At 67.8% G+C, this 19,545-nt stretch overlaps 1 protein-coding gene across 11 annotated transcripts in view; it reads right to left on the bottom strand.

Annotated features, from left to right (window-relative positions):
- LRCH4 (leucine rich repeats and calponin homology domain containing 4) overlaps nucleotides 1–19,545 on the bottom strand; it is a 40,595-nt gene that overhangs the window by 16,058 nt on the left and 4,992 nt on the right. For all 11 annotated transcript variants that reach the window (XR_012643107.1, XR_012643100.1, XR_012643102.1 and 8 more), the window contains exons 2-16: nucleotides 14,895–15,039; nucleotides 14,418–14,544; nucleotides 13,023–13,128; nucleotides 12,669–12,805; nucleotides 12,409–12,527; nucleotides 11,221–11,317; nucleotides 11,014–11,101; nucleotides 10,763–10,860; nucleotides 5,539–5,606; nucleotides 5,073–5,210; nucleotides 4,935–4,994; nucleotides 4,798–4,852; nucleotides 4,645–4,708; nucleotides 3,408–3,521; nucleotides 3,205–3,299 (exon numbers count right to left, since the gene is read on the bottom strand). Coding sequence is in view for 2 of the 11 variants with exons in the window: in XM_074983001.1 (XP_074839102.1) it covers nucleotides 3,205–3,299; nucleotides 3,408–3,521; nucleotides 4,645–4,708; nucleotides 4,798–4,852; nucleotides 4,935–4,994; nucleotides 5,073–5,210; nucleotides 5,539–5,606; nucleotides 10,763–10,860; nucleotides 11,014–11,101; nucleotides 11,221–11,317; nucleotides 12,409–12,527; nucleotides 12,669–12,805; nucleotides 13,023–13,128; nucleotides 14,418–14,544; nucleotides 14,895–15,039 (1,511 nt within the window). In the remaining 9 variants the exon portion in view is untranslated. The remainder of the gene's footprint in view (nucleotides 1–3,204; nucleotides 3,300–3,407; nucleotides 3,522–4,644; nucleotides 4,709–4,797; nucleotides 4,853–4,934; nucleotides 4,995–5,072; nucleotides 5,211–5,538; nucleotides 5,607–10,762; nucleotides 10,861–11,013; nucleotides 11,102–11,220; nucleotides 11,318–12,408; nucleotides 12,528–12,668; nucleotides 12,806–13,022; nucleotides 13,129–14,417; nucleotides 14,545–14,894; nucleotides 15,040–19,545) is intronic.

Here is a 19,545-nt window from a genome sequence, read left to right as displayed (position 1 = left end):
AGATCGGGGCAGGGAACCCTGGACTGCATGGAGTTCTGAACCGAGTGGCCTGCCACAGCTCAAGGAGGGAAGGAGCGATTCCACCCCATCGTCTACTAGTGGCCAAGACAGACCTGCGAAAAGTTTTCCAGGCCTGGGCCGAGGAAGGTGCCTGTGTGTCTGTGCAGGAAAGCAGCTGGTCCACTGGGAATGGCAAGTTGTCTGTGAGAGAAGCTGCTTCACCTTCTGTGTGTGTGTGGAGACCAGCCGGGGGGCTGGGACAAAGGAGAGAGTGTCTCCCATTGTCTGTCTGTGTTGAACAGCAGCAGCAGCAGCCTGGGGAGAGAGCAGAGCCTGCGTTTGGAAAAGGTGCCAATGAGGAAACTAGCCCATTGTCTGAGGAATATTCACCAGCCTAGGGTGGCTGGAGAAGGAACCACCAGAAAAGAGCATTCCAGGTGTGCCTAAACCCAGCCATGGGGGCTGGAGCAGAGGGAATGGCTCTGGGATGGGCAGTGGTATCCCTGCTAAGGACACTGGTCCTTGGTGCAAGAAAAGTGCTTCTGCTTCTGGGGAAGTGACTCCTTTGCCTGAGCCTGCGGGGGCTGGAGATGGTGCTAAGATCCCAGAGCTGGATCTGAGGGCAGCTGAAGCCCAGATGGGAAGTGGGCCTACCTCAGTGTCTCTCAGGGGGGATGATGCTTTAACTCGGTCTAATCCAGTTAGTATCATCAGGGAATCCCAGAGACCAGACGATTCTGGTACTTGTTCTTTGCCTGATGCTGAGGTGTTACTGGGAGTGGGTGAGAGGACTCTGTCCTACCGGAGTCATCCTCTAGCCAGGACACAAGAACAGACGGGCAATGGAATTATGCTGACTGATGAAGATAAAGGAGCTGGCAGCAGAAGGGAGGAAAGGGACCGTAACCTTCTGTCCGGTGGTACTGGCTGTCTGCCTAGAGGGGGATTACGTGGAAATCTGCCTGATGGGCCAGAAGTGATCCTGGGTGTAGGTGAAACCCAGGAGCTGGTTGTGGCTCAAGGGAGCAGTGCCCCTGTGGAGCCAGACAGGGGTGAGTTATTGTTTGGGGGAGCTCTTGAGGAAGAAAATTTCCCTGAAACTTTTCCTGACCCGTCTGTGGGGACTGCAGACAATGGGAGTGAGGTGAAGGAGAGTGAACAGGAAAGGTGCTTGTCTGTAAGCACCAGAGCCAGTCCTTTGCCTGGGGAGAAGTTTGTTTCAGCTCCTGATGGCCAGGACCTGCCTGAGTGTGAAACCACTGGCTGTGCTCTGCAAGGGTCCAAAGCAGGCAGGGTAAAAGTTTCTCAGGAATTGGAAGTTGATGCAAGTAAAGTGAAAACTATCAGGGAGTGTGAGCAGCCCTGTGAGAACCAAGTAAAACAGCTGCACAGTCAGTCTCTGTAGGATGCAGGAGAGGGCCAGCAATTCCCCATCTCCAGATGGTGGAAACACTTATATTCGTATACTGGACTCCACTTCTGATTCCATGGGGAGGCAGTAGTTGGAGGGGAAAGAACAAAGGAGCTGTGGTCCTGGTGGGCCAGTAAGGGATAAACAGGGATTCCTCCATGTGGATTCTGCGTCTGGGACTCACAAAACAACTCTCAGAAAGCAGTTTGGTTTGCAAATTTCCAGGCTGGCTGGGAGGGGGCCGTCTCCCTGAGATTATCAATGGCCCAGCTCTTGTTAGAAGGGAGGGCACAGCCAGAGAGATCAAATTTCCACCCCAGGGGGCAAGAGAGAAGATTAGAACTTGATGGTGCTAAGAAAGGCCTCAGCCATTGAGCCGCAAAATACCAGATTCTCAAGGATGTTGCACAAAGGTTGTGGTCTACCAAAGAGCAACGTAAGTGTACAGTTGCAATGGGTTTGTTCTGTTACTCACGCTGACTGCTGTAACCAAGGGGTGCTGCTACCAAAAGCTGTAGAATTGTACCATGTACTGAATGTTTGGAAAGAGCCATGTGACATGATGACATGGATGTAGAAGCATGAGTTGTATGTTGAAGGAGTCCGTAACTCTGAAATGTCACCATTGTTCCCTGTAAGTAGTCTTGCAACCTCTCACATAAGGAGGAACATTCCAAACCTGTTGTGTGGCATGGAAGGGGAAACTGAGGCACACAGCCATTTTGGTGGTCTGGCTAAATGCCAAGGGTGGAAGCATTTGTACCTTCCTTTACTGGACTGTATCTGAATTCCAAACATTGGCTGGAGCAGCTGTATGGGCTGGTGGGCAAACAGGGCAGGGCCCAGACCAGAAAAGAACTATTTGATCTGTTGGTGGTGCAGCATCTGTATGGGCTCTCCCTGCCCAACTTGAGAACGTGGCTAATGGACCAGAGACAGAAGCAGGGAGACCGACCAACCTGAGGGAACTAAAGGGACTTGCCCGGCTGCATCACATGAAAAGGGCCAATACCAAGCTCCTGAGTTGGAGCCTCCCCCAGCACGATTATGACATGGAGGTGGTGCACATCAAGGGGAGCACTGAGGGTACAGCTGATGCCCAATCACAAGGGGAGGGCCCCAAACTTCCCCAGGTCACCGGCTGAGTGACCCCGCTCAGTTCGGTCTGGAAGGGGGGAGAGATGTGATGGAGTGGGGGATACCTCTGTGTGTGTGTGTGTGTGTGTGGGGGGGGGGGGGGGGCTCACAGAGGGTGTGGGGCTCCTGCTGAGGGTAACCCTGACGACCAGGTAACACCTTTGTACTGCAGACAAAGGAGGAGGTGGAGCCTGAGGGGTTTGAATTGGAACTGGGAGTTGGAAACAGTTGGTCTGGGCTGGGAGAGAGAGAGAGACAAAGGAGGGGGCCAGGCCCCAGCTCTGGGGGCCCCTCGGGGCCTCCTCTCCCCAACATGGATGGGACTGGCTGTCTCTGCCGGCTGTACTGACTCCTCTGTACGATGCTGTGTCCTGTCGGCGAATAAACCTGCTGTTCTCCTGCTAAGTGAGAGACTCTCCTGCCTGCGGACAGGGTGCAGAGCTTGGGGGACCCCAGAACCCCATCACAGGGGGTTTCCTGAAGTGGGAATATTTTGGAGAAATCAGGTGGTGCCTCGGTTTCCCCTCCCGTTACCGGGGCTCTAGGGGGAAGGGGAATCTGGGCGCTCGCAGAGCCCAGGGCCCTGGCTCCCACCCGGCACATGCTGGTGCTGTGGGAGGGAGCTGGCCGGGGGTACAGGACTTGGGGCTCCGTACCTGGCGTAACTGGGCTGTCAGCTCCTTCTCGTCCAGGCCCTGGGAGCCGGCCCGCAGGCGCAGAGGGGCCGCCGAGATGTCGGGGGGGCCGCTGGCTGGGGAGGGAGACCACGACTCAGTGGGCAGCGCATGGCCTGGTGTGGCAGGGGCCAGGCCCCGGCTGACAGCGTTGCGGGGGCAGGGGCCGGGCAGGGGCCACCTACCAGAGCCAGGACGGATGGCGCCACGCGAGGCAGAGCGGAAGAGGAAGCTGGAGGGCTTCGGGGCTGAGCCAGGCTCCCTTCCCACCGGACTGGGGGTCTGTGCGGTGAGGGGGTCTGTGGGGAGAGAGGGGAGCTCAGACCCCATGGTGCCCCCTGGCCCGGCCTACGGACAGCTGCACCCTGGGGCCTAGATCAGCTGCCCCAGTGGGACATGTGTCCCCTGCCAGCGCCAGGGAGGGAACCCAGGAGTCCCGGCTCCCGGCCCCCCTGCTCTAACCACCAGCCCCCACTGCCCTCCCAGCGCCGGGGAGAGAACCCAGGAGTCCTGGCTCCCGCCCCCTGCTCTACCCACCAGCCCCCACTGCCCTCCCAGCGCCGGGGAGAGAACCCAGGAGTCCTGGCTCCCACCCCCTGCTCTAACCACCAGCCCCCACTGCCCACCCAGCTCCGGGGAGAGAACCCAGGAATCCTGGCTCCCGCCCCCTGCTCTAACCACCAGCCCCCACTGCCCTCCCAGCGCCGGGGAGAGAACCCAGGAGTCCTGGCTCCCACCCCTGCTCTAACCACCAGCCCCCACTGCCCTCCCAGTGCCAGGGAGAGAACCCAGGAGTCCTGGCTCCCACCCCTCCTCTAACCACCAGCCCCCACTGCCCTCCCAGTGCCAGGGAGAGAACCCAGGAGTCCTGGCTCCCACCCCTCCTCTAACCACCAGCCCCCACTGCCCTCCCAGTGCCAGGGAGAGAACCCAGGAGTCCTGGCTCCCGCCCCTCCTCTAACCACCAGCCCCCACTGCCCTCCCAGTGCCAGGGAGAGAACCCAGGAGTCCTGGCTCCCGCCCCCTGCTCTAACCACCAGCCCCCACTGCCCTCCCAGCGCCAGGGAGAGAACCCAGGAGTCCTGGCTCCCGCCCCTGCTCTAACCACCAGCCCCCACTGCCCTCCCAGCGCCGGGGAGAGAACCCAGGAGTCCTGGCTCCCGCCCCCTGCTCTACCCACCAGCCCCCGCTGCCCTCCCAGCGCCGGGGAGAGAACCCAGGAGTCCTGGCTCCCACCCCCTGCTCTAACCACCAGCCCCCACTGCCCTCCCAGCACCGGGGAGAGAACCCAGGAGTCCTGGCTCCCGCCCCCTGCTCTAACCACCAGCCCCCACTGCCCCCCAGTGCCAGGGAGAGAACCCAGGAGTCCTGGCTCCCAGCCCTGTGCCTCTGCTGGAGGGGAGCTGGCCCCACCTGACTCACCCTGCTGCCGGGGCATGTGCGCTGGGGACCTCGGGCTGGGGGTGCCGGCTGGCTGCTCCGCAGGCTGAAACAGACGGGGGTTGGGTGGTATCAGCCTGCATCCCGTGGGCTCCACTTCCCCCGCCCCAGCCCCTGCTCCCCCGGCCCCCTCACCTGGGGCGGCGGTTTCCTTGGGGAGAGGCGGCTGCTGCTGGGCTCCACCGGGGCGCTGGGGAGAGAGGCAGGTGAGGGACGCTGCAGAGCGTCAGACGGCGCTGACTCCGCGCAGGGCCGGTGGGGTCGGGACTCACCTGCTGGCCGCCGGGCTCTGCACCGTGCCGGTCCCACCTCTGGGCGCCGTCCGCAGGAGGCTGGAGGAGACGCCGAGGGTCAGGAGGCCAGAAGCCGACACACCCCGGCCCTTGCGGCCCGGCCCGGCCCCCTCATACCTGTCCCGCTTCTCCAGCGCCTGGCTCCGCAGTACCTGCTGCTGCCGCTCCCGCTCCTGCCACAGCTGCAGGGTCTCGGGGCGCCGCCGCTCCTCACTGGGGGGCTCCTCCCGGGGGGGGCTGGGCCCCACACAGGGCCTGGGGGAACGGTAGAGACGTGCCAGTTTGGACAGGCCAGCCGGGGTGATGCCTCTCTGGGGAGGGGCGAATCCGAGAGGCTAACAACCTACTGCTGCGGCTGAGAGCAACAATCCCACTGCTCCCGGCTGGTGCTGCTCCAGGGCCTGAGTTCAAATCTGTGCCCACCTCTGGGGCGGGGCGGGGCGGGGCGGCCGGCAACACAGGGACCTTTCCCCCGGCGCTGAGATGCGCCCACCTCTAGGGTGCAGCGGGGCAGGGCGGGGCGGCTGGGGACACAAGGACCCCTCGCCTGTTATGCAACAGGCCCTCAGCAGCTCCTGCTCACCTGGTATTCAACTCCTTGTCTCCAACATCAGTTTTCTGGGAAAAACTCTTCTCTGTTTTCTGCTTCTCCTAGGAACACGGAAAAAAATAAGAGAGAACCCAGGAGTCCGGGCTCCCAGCCCCTGCTCTAACCACCAGCCCCCACTGCCCTCCCAGCGCCGGGGAGAGAACCCAGGAGTCCTGGCTCCCGGCCCCTGCTCTAACCACCAGCCCCCACTGCCCTCCCAGCGCCGGGGAGAGAACCCAGGAGTCCTGGCTCCCGGCCCCTGCTCTAACCACCAGCCCCCACTGCCCTCCCAGCGCCGGGGAGAGAACCCAGGAGTCCTGGCTCCCGGCCCCCCTGCTCTAACCACCAGCCCCCACTGCCCTCCGAGCGCCGGGGAGAGAACCCAGGAGTCCTGGCTCCCGGCCCCTGCTCTAACCACCAGCCCCCACTGCCCTCCCAGCGCCGGGGAGAGAACCCAGGAGTCCTGGCTCCCGGCCCCTGCTCTAACCACCAGCCCCCACTGCCCTCCCAGCGCCGGGGAGAGAACCCAGGAGTCCTGGCTCCCACCCCCTGCTCTAACCACCAGCCCCCACTGCCCTCCCAGCGCCGGGGAGAGAACCCAGGAGTCCTGGCTCCCACCCCCTGCTCTAACCACCAGCCCCCACTGCCCTCCCAGCGCCGGGGAGAGAACCCAGGAGTCCTGGCTCCCGGCCCCTGCTCTAACCACCAGCCCCCACTGCCCTCCCAGCGCCGGGGAGAGAACCCAGGAGTCCTGGCTCCCGGCCCCCTTCTCTAACCACCAGCCCCCACTGCCCTCCCAGCGCCGGGGAGAGAACCCAGGAGTCCTGGCTCCCGGCCCCTGCTCTAACCACCAGCCCCCACTGCCCTCCCAGCGCCGGGGAGAGAACCCAGGAGTCCTGGCTCCCGCCCCCTGCTCCAACCACCAGCCCCCACTGCCCTCCCAGTGCTGGGGAGAGACCCCAGGAGTCCTGGCTCCCGCCCCCTGCTCTAACCACCAGCCCCCGCTGCCCCCCAGCGCCCGGGAGAGAACCCAGGAGTCCTGGCTCCCGGCCCCCTGCTCTACCCACCAGCCCCTGCTGCCCTCCCAGTGCTGGGGAGAGAACCCAGGAGTCCTGGCACCCACCCCCTGCTCTAACCACCAGCCCCCACTGCCCTCCCAGCGCCGGGGAGAGAACCCAGGAGTCCTGGCTCCCAGCCCCTGCTCTACCCACCAGCCCCCGCTGCCCTCCCAGCGCCGGGGAGAGAACCCAGGAGTCCTGGCTCCCACCCCCTGCTCTAACCACCAGCCCCCACTGCCCTCCCAGCTCCGGGGAAAGAACCCAGGAGTCCTGGCTCCCACCCCCTGCTCTAACCACCAGCCCCCACTGCCCTCCCAGCACGGGGGAGAGAACCCAGGAGTCCTGGCTCCCACCCCCTGCTCTGACCACCAGCCCCCACTGCCCTCCCAGCGCCGGGGAGAGAACCCAGGAGTCCTAGCTCCCACCCCCTGCTCTAACCACCAGCCCCCACTGCCCTCCCAGCCCCGGGGAGAGAACCCAGGAGTCCTGGCTCCCAGCCCCTGCTCTACGCACCAGCCCCCACTGCCCTCCCAGCGCCAGGGAGAGAACCCAGGAGTCCTGGCTCCCACCCCCTGCTCTAACCACCAGCCCTCACTGCCCTCCCAGCGCCGGGGAGAGAACCCAGGAGTCCTAGCTCCCACCCCCTGCTCTAACCACCAGCGCCAGGGAAAGCACCCAGGAGTCCTGGCTCCCACCCCCTGCTCTAACCACCAGCCCCCACTGCCCTCCCAGCCCCGGGGAGAGAACCCAGGAGTCCTAGCTCCCACCCCCTGCTGTAACCACCAGCCCCCACTGCCCTCCCAGCCCCGGGGAGAGAACCCAGGAGTCCTGGCTCCCAGCCCCTGCTCTACGCACCAGCCCCCACTGCCCTCCCAGCGCCAGGGAGAGAACCCAGGAGTCCTGGCTCCCAGATCCCTGCAGATTCCACTGGTGCGCTGATGGTCCCTCCCCAGGGCCAGCTGCTACTTCCCTGCCCCACAGTTGTGTCCCCCTGTGATGGAGTGGGGGATACCCATGTGTATGTGAGTGGCTCACAGAGGGTGGGGGGCTCCTGCTGAGGGTAACCTTGATGACCAGGTAACACCTTTGTACTGCAGACAAAGGAGGAGGTGGAGCCTGAGGGGTTTGAATTGGAACTGGGAGTTAGGAAGCAAAGAGTCTGGGCTAAGAGAGAAAGAAACAAAAAATGGGGCCAGGCCCCAGCTCTGGGGGCCCCTCGGGGCCTCCTCTCCCCAACATGGATGGGACTGCCTGTCTCTGCCGGGTGTACTGACTCCTCTGTACGATGCTGTGTCCTGTCGGCTAATAAACCCGCTGTTCTCCTGCTGAGTGAGAGACTCTCCTGCCTGCGGACAGGGTGCAGAGCTTGGGGGACCCCAAAACCCCATCACACCCCCCCAATGTTGGCAGGATCCTCTGGCCTCCACTGAAACTGACCCTGAAAACTCCATCTCCCAGGATGCACTGTGGCCAGGGACTGCCAGAATGCCCCTGTGATGGAGTGGAGGGGTGCACGTGTGAGACTCAGGCTGGATGTGTGTGAGGGGCAGAGCAGCTCCCAGCGGCTAAGGATGACCCCTGGGCTGTACCCTAGGCTGGCAGGTAACACCTCTGCCCTGAGCACAGAGCAGGGAGGAGCCGAGCTGGGTTGGAATGGGAGCGGCAGTGAGAAGCTGGGGGGAGAGGGAGCTGGAGGGCAGCCAGCCTGGCGCGGGCGGAAGCTGCACCCCAGAGGGGCCCCCCTCGGGCTCCTCTCCCCAGGACGGGTTGGAATGACTGTCTCTGCCAGCTGTACTGACCCCTCTGTGCTGAGCTGGGCTCTGCCGCCTCCTAAACCTCCCGTTCTACCTGCTGGGTGAGAGTCCCTCCTGCCTGCGGCCCTGGGCCCGTCACAGGCCGTGGGGGAGATGTTGTGCAGGTTCCGAGCGCGCCCCGGGGCGCTGGGCGGTGACACACGGTGGGACACAGCTCCCGAGAGGCCGCGCAGCAGGGGCTGGTGGGCGACATCTCGGGATTTGAAGCTTTGCCAGAAAATCCAAATTCTCTGGGCCTGGGGGGGCCACAGCCCCGTTTGGGGCCCAGGGCACCGCCCCTGCGCCATGCAGCCAGTTCCGCCCCAGCCCTCCGGGGGCAGCACCCACTAGAACGGGGGCAGCCAAGAGGTGCCACGCACAGCAGCACATCCTGGGAGCTGTAGTTCCCCCCCACCGCCCCCCCGCACTGAGTCTCTCCCCCACACAGCAGCGCATCCTGGAAGCTGTGGTTCTCCCTGCACTGAGTCTCTCCCCCACACAGCAGCGCATCCTGGGAGCTGTGGTTCCCCCCCCCCCCCCGCACTGAGTCTCTCCCCCACACAGCAGCGCATCCTGGGAGCTGTGGTCCGTCCCCCCCCCCCGCACTGAGTCTCTCCCCCACACAGCAGCGCATCCTGGGAGCTGTGGTTCCCCCCCCCCCCCCCCCGCACTGAGTCTCTCCCCCACACAGCAGCGCATCCTGGGAGCTGTGGTTCTCCCTGCACTGAGTCTCTCCCCCACACAGCAGCGCATCCTGGGAGCTGTGGTTCCCCCCCCCCCCGCACTGAGTCTCTCCCCCACACAGCAGTGCATCCTGGGAGCTGTGGTCCGTCCCCCCCCCCCCGCACTGAGTCTCTCCCCCACACAGCAGCGCATCCTGGGAGCTGTGGTTCCCCCCCCACCCCGCACTGAGTCTCTCCCCCACACAGCAGCGCATCCTGGGAGCTGTGGTTCTCCCTGCACTGAGTCTCTCCCCCACACAGCAGCGCATCCTGGGAGCTGTGGTTCTCCCTGCACTGAGTCTCTCCCCCACACAGCAGCGCATCCTGGGAGCTGTGGTTCCCCCCCCCCCCCCCGCACTGAGTCTCTCCCCCACACAGCAGCGCATCCTGGGAGCTGTGGTTCCCCCCCACCCCCGCACTGAGTCTCTCCCCCACACAGCAGCACATTCTGGGAGCTGTGGTCGCCCCCCCCCACTCACTCTCCCCCCGGCACAGCAGCGCATCCTGGGAGCTGTGGTCGCCCCCCCGCACTCACTCTCTCCCCGGCACAGCAGTGCATCCTGGGAGCTGTGGTCCGCCCCCCCCGCACTCTCTCTCTCCCCGGCACAGCAGTGCATCCTGGGAGCTGTGGTCCGCCCCCCCGCACTCTCTCTCTCCCCGGCACAGCAGTGCATCCTGGGAGCTGTGGATCCCCGCCCCCCCCGCCCCCGCACTGAGTCTCTCCCCAGCACAGCAGTGCATCCTGGGAGCTGTGGTCCGCCCCCCCCCCCCCCCGCCGCACTGAGTCTCTCCCCAGCACAGCAGTGCATCCTGGGAGCTGTGGATCCCCGCCCCCCCCGCCGCACTGAGTCTCTCCCCGGCACAGCAGTGCATCCTGGGAGCTGTGGTCGCCCCCCCGCACTCTCTCTCTCCCCGGCACAGCAGTGCATCCTGGGAGCTGTGGATCCCCGCCCCCCCCGCCCCCGCACTGAGTCTCTCCCCAGCACAGCAGTGCATCCTGGGAGCTGTGGTCCGCCCCCCCCCCCGCCGCACTGAGTCTCTCCCCAGCACAGCAGTGCATCCTGGGAGCTGTGGATCCCCGCCCCCCCCCGCCGCACTGAGTCTCTCCCCGGCACAGCAGTGCATCCTGGGAGCTGTGGTCGCCCCCCCGCACTCTCTCTCTCCCCGGCACAGCAGTGCATCCTGGGAGCTGTGGATCCCCGCCCCCCCCGCCCCCGCACTGAGTCTCTCCCCAGCACAGCAGCGCATCCTGGGAGCTGTGGTTCGCCCCCCCCCCCGCCGCACTGAGTCTCTCCCCAGCACAGCAGTGCATCCTGGGAGCTGTGGTCCGCCCCCCCCCCCCCGCCGCACTGAGTCTCTCCCCAGCACAGCAGTGTATCCTGGGAGCTGTGGATCCCCGCCCCCCCCGCCGCACTGAGTCTCTCCCCGGCACAGCAGTGCATCCTGGGAGCTGTGGATCCCCGCCCCCCCCGGCCCCCGCACTCTCTCTCTCCCTGGCACAGCAGTGCATCCTGGGAGCTGTGGATCCCCGCCCCCCCCCCCTGCCGCACTGAGTCTCTCCCCAGCACAGCAGTGCATCCTGGGAGCTGTGGTCGCCCCCCACCTCCCCGCAGTGAGTCTCTCCCCGGAGCAGCCTCCCCTGTACCTCTGGCAGGGCCGGACTCCGCGAGCTGCTCTCCAGCTTGGGTGTCTCCTCCTCCTCCAGGCTACTGTCGATGAAGTCGAGCTCCAGGTCGGCGGTGGCTGCAGGGGGACAGGTCGGCTGTGGCAGTGGTGGGACTGCCTGGCACACAGAGCCGCAACAGGAGACAGGCGGCAGAGGGGCCGGGCGGGGGAAGGCCCGGCAGCGGGCACAGGGCTGGCGGGGGGATGGCTGAGTCAGGCCCCGGTGCTCACCTGCCCTGTCCCGCTTCTCCTTCGCCTGCCGGGGATCCCGCACCAGCTCCGTGACGCGGAACGACAGGTCAGAGAACTCATCTGTGGACTGAGAGCGGAGGGGGCGGGTGAGGCTGGTACTGCCAGGCACCGACCCACCCCGCCTGGGCACAGGGCACTGACCCGACCCACCCCACCCGGCGCCAGCCGCAGGGCCCCATGTCGTACCTCATTGCCAGACCAGCGCTTACTGCCGCTGTCAACGCTGTTGAAGCCGGAGTCCAGGCCGCCATACTGCCGGCCAGGGTAGAACTCGTCCGACAGGCTGAGGGGCAGAGAGGTGGGCGGGGGAGCACTGCTCTGAGACCCTCAGGGGAATGTGCCCAGGACACAACAGGATCAGCCCAGGATGCAGGGGAGGAGGGCAGCTCCCTCCCCGGCCCCCTGCTCTAACCGCCAGCCCCCACTGCCCTCCCAGCGCCAGGGAGAGAACCCAGGAGTCCTGGCTCCCACCCCCTGCTCTAACCACCAGCCCCACTGCCCTGGGGAGAGAACCCAGGAGTCCTGGCTCCCACCCCCTGCTGTAACCACCAGCGCCCCCTGCCCTGGGGAGAGAACCCAGGAGTCCTGGCTCCCACCCCCTGCTCTAACCACCAGCCCCACTGCCCTGGGGAGAGAACCCAGGAGTCCTGGCTCCCACCCCCTGCTCTAACCACCAGCCCCCACTGCCCTCCCAGTGCCGGGGAGAGAACCCAGCAGTCCTGGCTCCCACCCCCTGCTCTAACTGCCAGCCCTCACTGCCCTCCCAGCGCCGGGGAGAGAACCCAGGAGTCCTGGCTCCCAGCCCCTGCTCTAACCACCAGCCCCCACTGCCCTCCCAGCGCCGGGGAGAGAACCCAGGAGTCCTGGCTCCCTGCCCCTGCTCTAACCACCAGTCCCCCCTGCCCCCCCAGCACCGGGGAGAGAACCCAGCAGTCCTGGCTCCCGGCCCCCTGCTCTAACCGCCAGGCCTCACTGCCCTGAGAGCACTGGGGAGAGAACCCAGGAGTCCTGGCTCCCGCCCCCTGCTCTAACCACCAGCCCCCACTGCCCTCCCAGCACCGGGGAGAGAACCCAGGAGTCCTGGCTCCCAGCCCCTGCTCTAACCACCAGTCCCCACTGCCCTCCCAGCGCTGGGGAGAGAACCCAGGAGTCCTGGCTCCCACCCCCTGCTCTAACCACCAGCCCCCACTGCCCTCCCAGTGCTGGGGAGAGAACCCAGGACTCCTGGCTCCCGGCCCCTGCCCTAGGTCGCTCCTTGCTAGCTCTTCTGGTGGAGGAGCTGGCTGGCTTCGCACCGAGGTGGGCTGGAACACCAGGCAGAGTGACACCCAGCGGCGCCTGGCTGAGCCCAGGGCCCCGGCGAGACTCCCTTACCAGGTGCTGAAGCCGGTGGGCCGGCTGGCCCGGGCGAGATCAGCCAGGTCTGGCCCCGTTTTGCTGCAGGCCTCCAGGTTGAGGTATTTGAAGATGTGGACTTTACCTTTCAGGCAGATCTGGGGAGAGAGACAGACAGACTGTGGCTGCTGCCCCCACGAAAAGCCCCATTGCCTGTGGGTGAGGGGGCCGTGTGAGCTCCTGCCCTGCCCGTCCGCGCTCAGCAGAGCGGCCTCTCGGCGGGCCCTGTGCCGGCTCACCTGGGCGGGCGGGGACTGCAGGGGGTTGTTGTCCAGCAGGATGGTCTGCAGGTGCTGCAAGTGCCGGTAGCAGACGGGGATGCGGGCCACGCGGTTGCAGGAGAAGTCCAGGCGCACCAGGGGCAGCTCCGACAGCTCTGGGGGCAGATGGCCCCGGTGAGCGCGGCCCCAGCCAGCCTCCCTCGGCCCCTGGCGCCACTCAGCACTGCCGGCCCCGGCCCCGGCCCCGCGGGGAAGTCAGCTGTCGGCGGCAGCGCTCGAGGACCAGCAAGCCAGCCTCGCCGGAGTGGGGGCCGTGGCTGCCACCCGCGCTGCATGGGCCGGAGAGTCCTACGCCCACCCTGGGGCACTGACCTTCGGGGAGGGCCGTGAGCCGGTTGCGCCGCAGGCGGAGGTCGCGCAGGGACTCCAGCTGGCCCACGCTGGCCGGCAGCGCCTGCAGCTCGTTGCAGCTCACGTCCTGAGGGGAGCAGCCATCAGAGGGGCCCGGCTGGGGGAGAACGCCGCCCCTGACCACCCCACGGCGCCACCTTCAGCTCCTGTGGCTGGGCCGGGGGGGGAGGGGCCGGGACACCCAGCACAGGGCCCCCCCCCGGCTCCCTGCCCCACCAGAGCCCGCCCCCCCCCGCCCCTCGCCCCACAGCCCTGCCCGCCCGGGTACAGCACCCCCCCGCTCCCTGCCCCACAGGCCTGCCTGCCCAGGTACAGCCCCCCCCCCGGCTCCCTGCCCCACAGCCCTGCCTGGGGAGAGCCCCACCCCCCAGCAGCCCTGCCCGCCCAGGTACAGCTTCCTCCCCGCTCCCTGCCCGCCCAGGTACAGCTCCCGCCTGCTCCCTGCCCCACAGCCCTGCCCACACGGGGAGAGTCCCCCAGCTCCCTGCTCTGCAGCGCCCCCTGTGATGGAGTGGGGGGGGGGGTGCATGTGTGAGTCAGGCTGGATGTCTGAGGCAAGCAGCAGCTCCCAGTGGCTAAGGATGACCCTGGGGCTACAACTGGCAGGTAACACCTCTGCCTGAACAAAGAGGAGGGAGGAGCCGAGCTGGGTTTTGAATGGGGTGGGAGGCGGCAGTTAGAGGCTGGGGGAGAGAGAGCTGGAGGGCAGCCAGCCGGAGGAGGCGGAAAGCTACACCCCAGAGGGGCTCCCCTCGGGCTCCTCTCCCCAGGACGGGTTGGAAGGACTGTCTCTGGCTGCTGTGCTGTCGCTTCTGTGAGAAACTGGGCATCTGTTGCCTAATAAACCTGCTGTTGTACCTGCTGAGTGAGAGTCTCTCCTGCCAGCGGGCGGGGTGCAGTGCAGGGGGACCCCTGAACCCCATCACACCCCCACTGGGCCCCGCCCCTCTCCCTGACCCACAGCGCCCCCTGCTCAACCCCCACCCCTCTCCCTGCCCCTGTGCCTGCCTGGGGAGAGCACCCCCTGCTGAGTGCCCTGCCCCACAGCACTCCCTGCTAGGCCCTGCCATGCTCCCTGACCCACAGCGCCCCTGCCCCATTCTCTGACCCACAGCGCCCCCTGCTCAGCCCCCACCCCTTTCTGGGGAGAGCGCCCCCTGCCATGCTCCCCACCCCACAGCGGAGACACCCCCTACTGAGTGCCCCACCCTGCTCCCTGCCTGGAGAGAGGTCCCTTAGTGCCGCCCTGGGGCCCTGCCCCGCTGCTGGCCCCCCACAGCGCTCCCTCGCACACTGGGTTTCCCTGGCCTGCGCCCAGCTGCAGAGGGGTCCCCAGTGAGCGGCTGCCCCACTCACCAGCTGGCGCAGGGCGTTCAGGGCGCCCAGCTCCGGGGGCAGCGAGGCCAGCTTGTTGTTGCTGGCGATGAGGACTTTGAGGGGCAGGCGGCAGAGGCAGGCCGGGAGGGAGGTGAGCTGGTTCCGGCTGCGGGAGAAGGAGACGGCTGGCCAGGCTGTGGGGTCCAGGCCCCCAAAGGGCTGCACTGCTGGAACACGGGACCCCCCGAGATGGCAGGGGCAGGGCCCAGCCCGGGGCACGAAGACAGCAGGAGACAAGATTTCCCCAGCAGGGGCCTGGGGGGACCAGACCTGTCCTTCCCCAAGGTAAGGACCAGGCAGGGGCCCACAGAGCCAGACCCCCAGGTAAGGGCCAGGCAGGAGCCCCTGGGGCCAGACCTCCCGCCTCTGGGAAAGGGCCAGGCAGGGGCCCAGGGGGCTGGACCCCCCAGGTAAGGGCCGTGACCAGCCCCGAGCCCAGAGCGTGGGCGACTGTACCTGAGGTTCAGGTAGGTGAGGGCCTGCAGGTTGGCAATGGCCGGCGGGAGGCTGCGTAGGCAGTTGTGGTACAGACTCAGCCCCTCCAGGGAGACCAGGTGGCAGGCGTCCTCGGGCACCTCGGCGAAGCGGTTGCGGGAAAGATCTGTGGGGGAGGGACAGAGGGGCTGAGAGACACATCAGGAGAGAAATTGTTACTGCGATCCCGCTGCAGCTGATGGACTCGCTGCTTGGCCAAGTCCCCGGGGTCTGGCCTCTGCTCGGCCGTCCTCCTGCCCGCTGGGAGCAGAGTGAGGGCAGAGCCGGGGGAACCCCAGGACCCCCTCGGTGCCCATGTGGAGGGAGCCCCCTTGTTCTCCCCTGGGGAAGCACGTCCGGGATGGAGCCTGTCCGGGGAGCCGCTCACCCGACCACGGCCTTTTCAGGCAGTCGGCCGTCGCCTCTGCTGGGTTGTGTGTTCACAGCCAAATTCCTCAGCTGTGAGTGGGAGTCACGTACCTGCTGGGGACCTTTCACAATAGGTCACCCCACCTCCCTTTGAGCTCTGCCACAGTAACATTTCATGTGCCAGCCTGGACCCGACCCTGGTAACGCCCCACGCAAACGCTGCGCCCACGCGCGGAGCCAGCCGGCTCAGCGCCCCCCAGCTGCCCCCACACCACCCTCGGTCCGGGGCAGGGACCCGGTAACACCCCACGCAAACGCTGCGCCCACACGCGCGGCGCCAGCCGGCTCAGCGCCCCCCAGCTGCCCCCACACCTCCCTTGGTCCGGGGCAGGGACCCGGTAACGCCCCACGGAAATGCTGCGCCCACACGAGCAGCGCCAGCTGGCTCAGTGCCCCCCAGCTGCCCCCACACCTCCCTCAGTCCGGGGCAGGGACCCACAAATGCCCCACGGAAACGCTGCGCCCACACGCGCGGCACCAGCTGGCTCAGTGCCCCCCAGCTGCCCCCACACCTCCCTGGGCCCGGGGCAGGGACCTGGTAACGCCCCATGGAAACGCTGCGCCCACACGAGCGGCGCCAGCCAGCTCAGTGCCCCCCAGCTGCCCCCACACCTCCCTGGGCCCGGGGCAGGGACCCGGTAACGCCCCATGCAAACGCTGCGCCCACACGAGTGGCGCCAGCCGGCTCAGTGCCCCCCAGCTGCCCCCACACCTCCCTGGGCCCGGGGCAGGGACCCGGTAACGCCCCACGCAAACGCTGCGCCCACACGAGCGGCGCCAGCCGGCTCAGCGCCCCCCAGCTGCCCCCACACCTCCCCGGGGCTCAGGGGTCAGCAGAGGGTGCCGGGGGGTTCGCCCGTTCATTGTAAAATCCTGCAACGTCCCAGCCAGACACACACATGCCGAAGGAGGCAGCAGCAGGTGCCAGGGCTGCTGAACTGGTGGAGAGTGGAACACGAGAGGGGCTCCCGCAGGGCAGCCCTGGCTCTGGTCTGGTGACCGTCAGACGAGGGATCCGGATCGGCTCCCCTGCCTGGCCAGGGACGTTGGTGACAAGACGGCGGGCGGGTGGGTGTGTGATGGATCAGCTGCGGCTAAAGCAGTGCCCCGCACGCGCGTTACGAGAAACAGGCCTGGCTTCACGAACACGGCCGAGGAAACCTCCCCCGCGGACCCTACGCGGGCAGCGCGCCCGGCCAAAGGCCCCCGCCTGGGGAGGGGCCGGCATTGCCCGGCAAACGCCCATTTCACCCACAGCGCCGTTTGCTTCGGGCACCGGCGGCCTCCGCTGCCCGGCCGAGGGGCGACCATCGGCTCGGCTGTGCCCGGCCCAGGACCCAGCGGGCGGTACAAATGGGGCGCTCCGGTGCCCCATGCTGGCTGCCCGCCCTGGGCCCTCGCCCTGCAGGATCGCGTGCGGACAAGCACAGCTCGGGGCTGCAGCCGCACCAGCAGCAGGGCCCCAGGCGCGCACACACCCACCTGCCAGCGTCACGGACAGCCCGGGGGGGCGGGGGCAGCGAGCCGCCCCCCAGACAGCGCAGGGGAGGGGTGGCAGGGCCCAGCTCGCCCACGCACCAGCTGTGGCTAAAAATAAAGAGCCGATGTTCCCCTGCTCGGGGAGAGCCGGGGGCAGCTCCCGCCACATTCCACGGGCTGGGGGCAGGAGAGACGCTCCCCAGCCATAAATAACCCACCAGTGAGGGCCAGTGGGGCTCAGAGCTGCCAGCCAGCTGCCTGCGGTACAGGGCCTGTCCCCTCTAGGGGCACCAGCTCCCCCGGCCCAGGGCAGGACTGGCTGGCTCAGGGGGTGGGAATGGGGCAGGGCCTGTCCCCTCTAGGGGCGCCGGCTCCCCCGGCCCAGGGCAGGGCTGGCTGGCTCAGGGGGTGGGAATGGGGCAGGGCCTGTCCCCTCTAGGGGCGCCGGCTCCCCCGGCCCAGGGCAGGGCTGGCTGGCTCAGGGGCAGGGAGTGGGGCAGGGCCTGGCCCCTCCAGGGGCGCCGGCTCCCCCGGCCCAGGGCAGGACTGGCTGGCTCAGGGGCAGGGAGTGGGGCAGGGCCTGGCCCCTCCAGGGGCACCGGCTCCCCTGGCCCAGGGCAGGACTGGCTGGCTCAGGGGCAGGGAGTGGGGCAGGGCCTGGCCCCTCCAGGGGCACCGGCTCCCCTGGCCCAGGGCAGGACTGGCCGGCTCAGGGGCAGGGAATGGGGCAGGGCCTGGCCCCTCCAGGGGCGCCGGCTCCCCCGGCCCAGGGTAGGACTGGCCGGCTCAGGGGCAGGGAGTGGGGCAGGGCCTGGCCCCTCCAGGGGCACCGGCTCCCCTGGCCCAGGGCAGGACTGGCCGGCTCAGGGGCAGGGAATGGGGCAGGGCCTGGCCCCTCCAGGGGCGCCGGCTCCCCCGGCCCAGGGTAGGACTGGCCGGCTCAGGGGCAGGGAGTGGGGCAGGGCCTGGCCCCTCCAGGGGCGCCGGCTCCCCCCGGCCCAGGGCAGGACTGGCTGGCTCAGGGGGTGGGAATGGGGCAGGGCCTGGCCCCTCCAGGGGCGCCGGCTCCCCCGGCCCAGGGCAGGACTGGCTGGCTCAGGGGGTGGGAATGGGGCAGGGCCTGGCCCCTCCAGGGGCGCCGGCTCCCCCGGCCCAGGGTAGGACTGGCTGGCTCAGGGGCAGGGAGTGGGGCAGGGCCTGGCCCCTCCAGGGGCGCCGGCTCCCCCGGCCCAGGGCAGGACTGGCTGGCTCAGGGGCAGGGAGTGGGGCAGGGCCTGGCCCCTCCAGGGGCGCCGGCTCCCCTGGCCCAGGGCAGGACTGGCTGGCTCAGGGGCAGGGAGTGGGGCAGGACCTGGCCCCTCCAGGGGTGTCGGCTCCCCCCGGCCCAGGGCAGGCGGGCCAGGGACAGCTGAGCTGGGGGAGCGGGGGGACCCTCCCCCACTCTACAGAGCCAACTAAAAATAGCCACGACCTTGAGGGCCAGCTTGGAGCTGGCTCGCCAGAGAATGGGGCAGGGGAAGGCCACGTACAGAGCATACGGCCACTCGGAGCTCTGGCCGGCTCCCCACAACAGCGGCCCTGCCTCAGTTTCCCTCTGAGGCCCCTGGCCTGCCAGCATTGTTAGCCGGTCTCTGTCCCAGCAGGTGGTTACCGGCCCTGGGATGCGGACGAGCCCTGTGGCAGGCAGGCAGAGCCACCCAGCGCACAGCACCGGCTTCATCCCCAAGATGGCTGGCTCCCTACGTGCCCGTGGCAGCTGCTCGGCGGCTGGCTGGAGGAGACACCGATTCGGAGCCACGCCGCACCGAAGCACACGGGAGAGGTGCCACTGAGCCAGACCCAGACCTGCCGGGTCCTTCGGAAAGGCGACAGCACCACGGGCCAGGCCCTGGGAGACTGGGACTTCCCCGCCCACGCCTCTGGCTGCCAGGCCCAGGCGCTGCGCCGAGCTGAGCGCCGCGTGGCAGGACAGGGCAGCCGGGGGTCGGGAGCCGGGAATCGCCAGACTCTCGGGCCCCTGCGAACCAGCCGGGCCGTCCCAGCGCTCGGCCACCAGAGAACGCGGGTGATGCACCCCAAAGGCAGGGAGCAGCTGGTGGGGCCCACGGGAGCCTGGCAGGGCGTGGCCGTGCCGTGCCATGCCGAGCTGTGGCAATGCTCCCTGCGAGCAGGCGGCAGGATGTGGCTTGCGAGGCGGCAGCGCTGGTGGGGTGTGGGCGCTGCTCCTGCTCCCACCGCCTGCTGCCCGGGTTCTCCTCCAGCTGCCGGGGGGAGGGAACACCCTGCCAGGGGCTGGGCGGGGGAGACCCCACGAGGGGGGAGGGGGAGCAGGGCGCCAGGGTCTCCTCAGCCTCCCACCCGCAGGCCAGGCCAGGCCAGCCCCGCCCCGCCCCCAGCTATGCACGAGGTTGCACCAGCACCTCCCCCAGCCCGCACCTTGCACAAGGCCCCAGTTCCCGTTTCAGGCGGCCGGCAGCTGACGGGGGCGAACGGTTCCGCTGGCGTGGCCACGCGAGGGGCCAGGGATGCTGCACCCCGCGTGGGTGCCTCACGTTCCCCAGGCACCACACCCACCTCTGCAGAGCCAGGGGATTTCGGGGCTGCCTGGGGGGCCGGGGCCCGTCCCCTGATGGATTGTCCTGATGTGCGGACAAGCCTGTTCTGCGCTGTCCCCCTCAGCCACCAGCCCTCCTGTTCTCCCTGCCGGCTGGGGTGGGGCAGGGCC

Source organism: Carettochelys insculpta, chromosome 34, assembly GCF_033958435.1.
Source record: "Carettochelys insculpta isolate YL-2023 chromosome 34, ASM3395843v1, whole genome shotgun sequence".
NCBI lineage: Eukaryota > Metazoa > Chordata > Testudines > Carettochelyidae > Carettochelys > Carettochelys insculpta.
The sequence above is the reverse complement of the archived record's forward strand: the minus strand, read 5'-3'. Positions and strand labels throughout refer to the sequence as shown.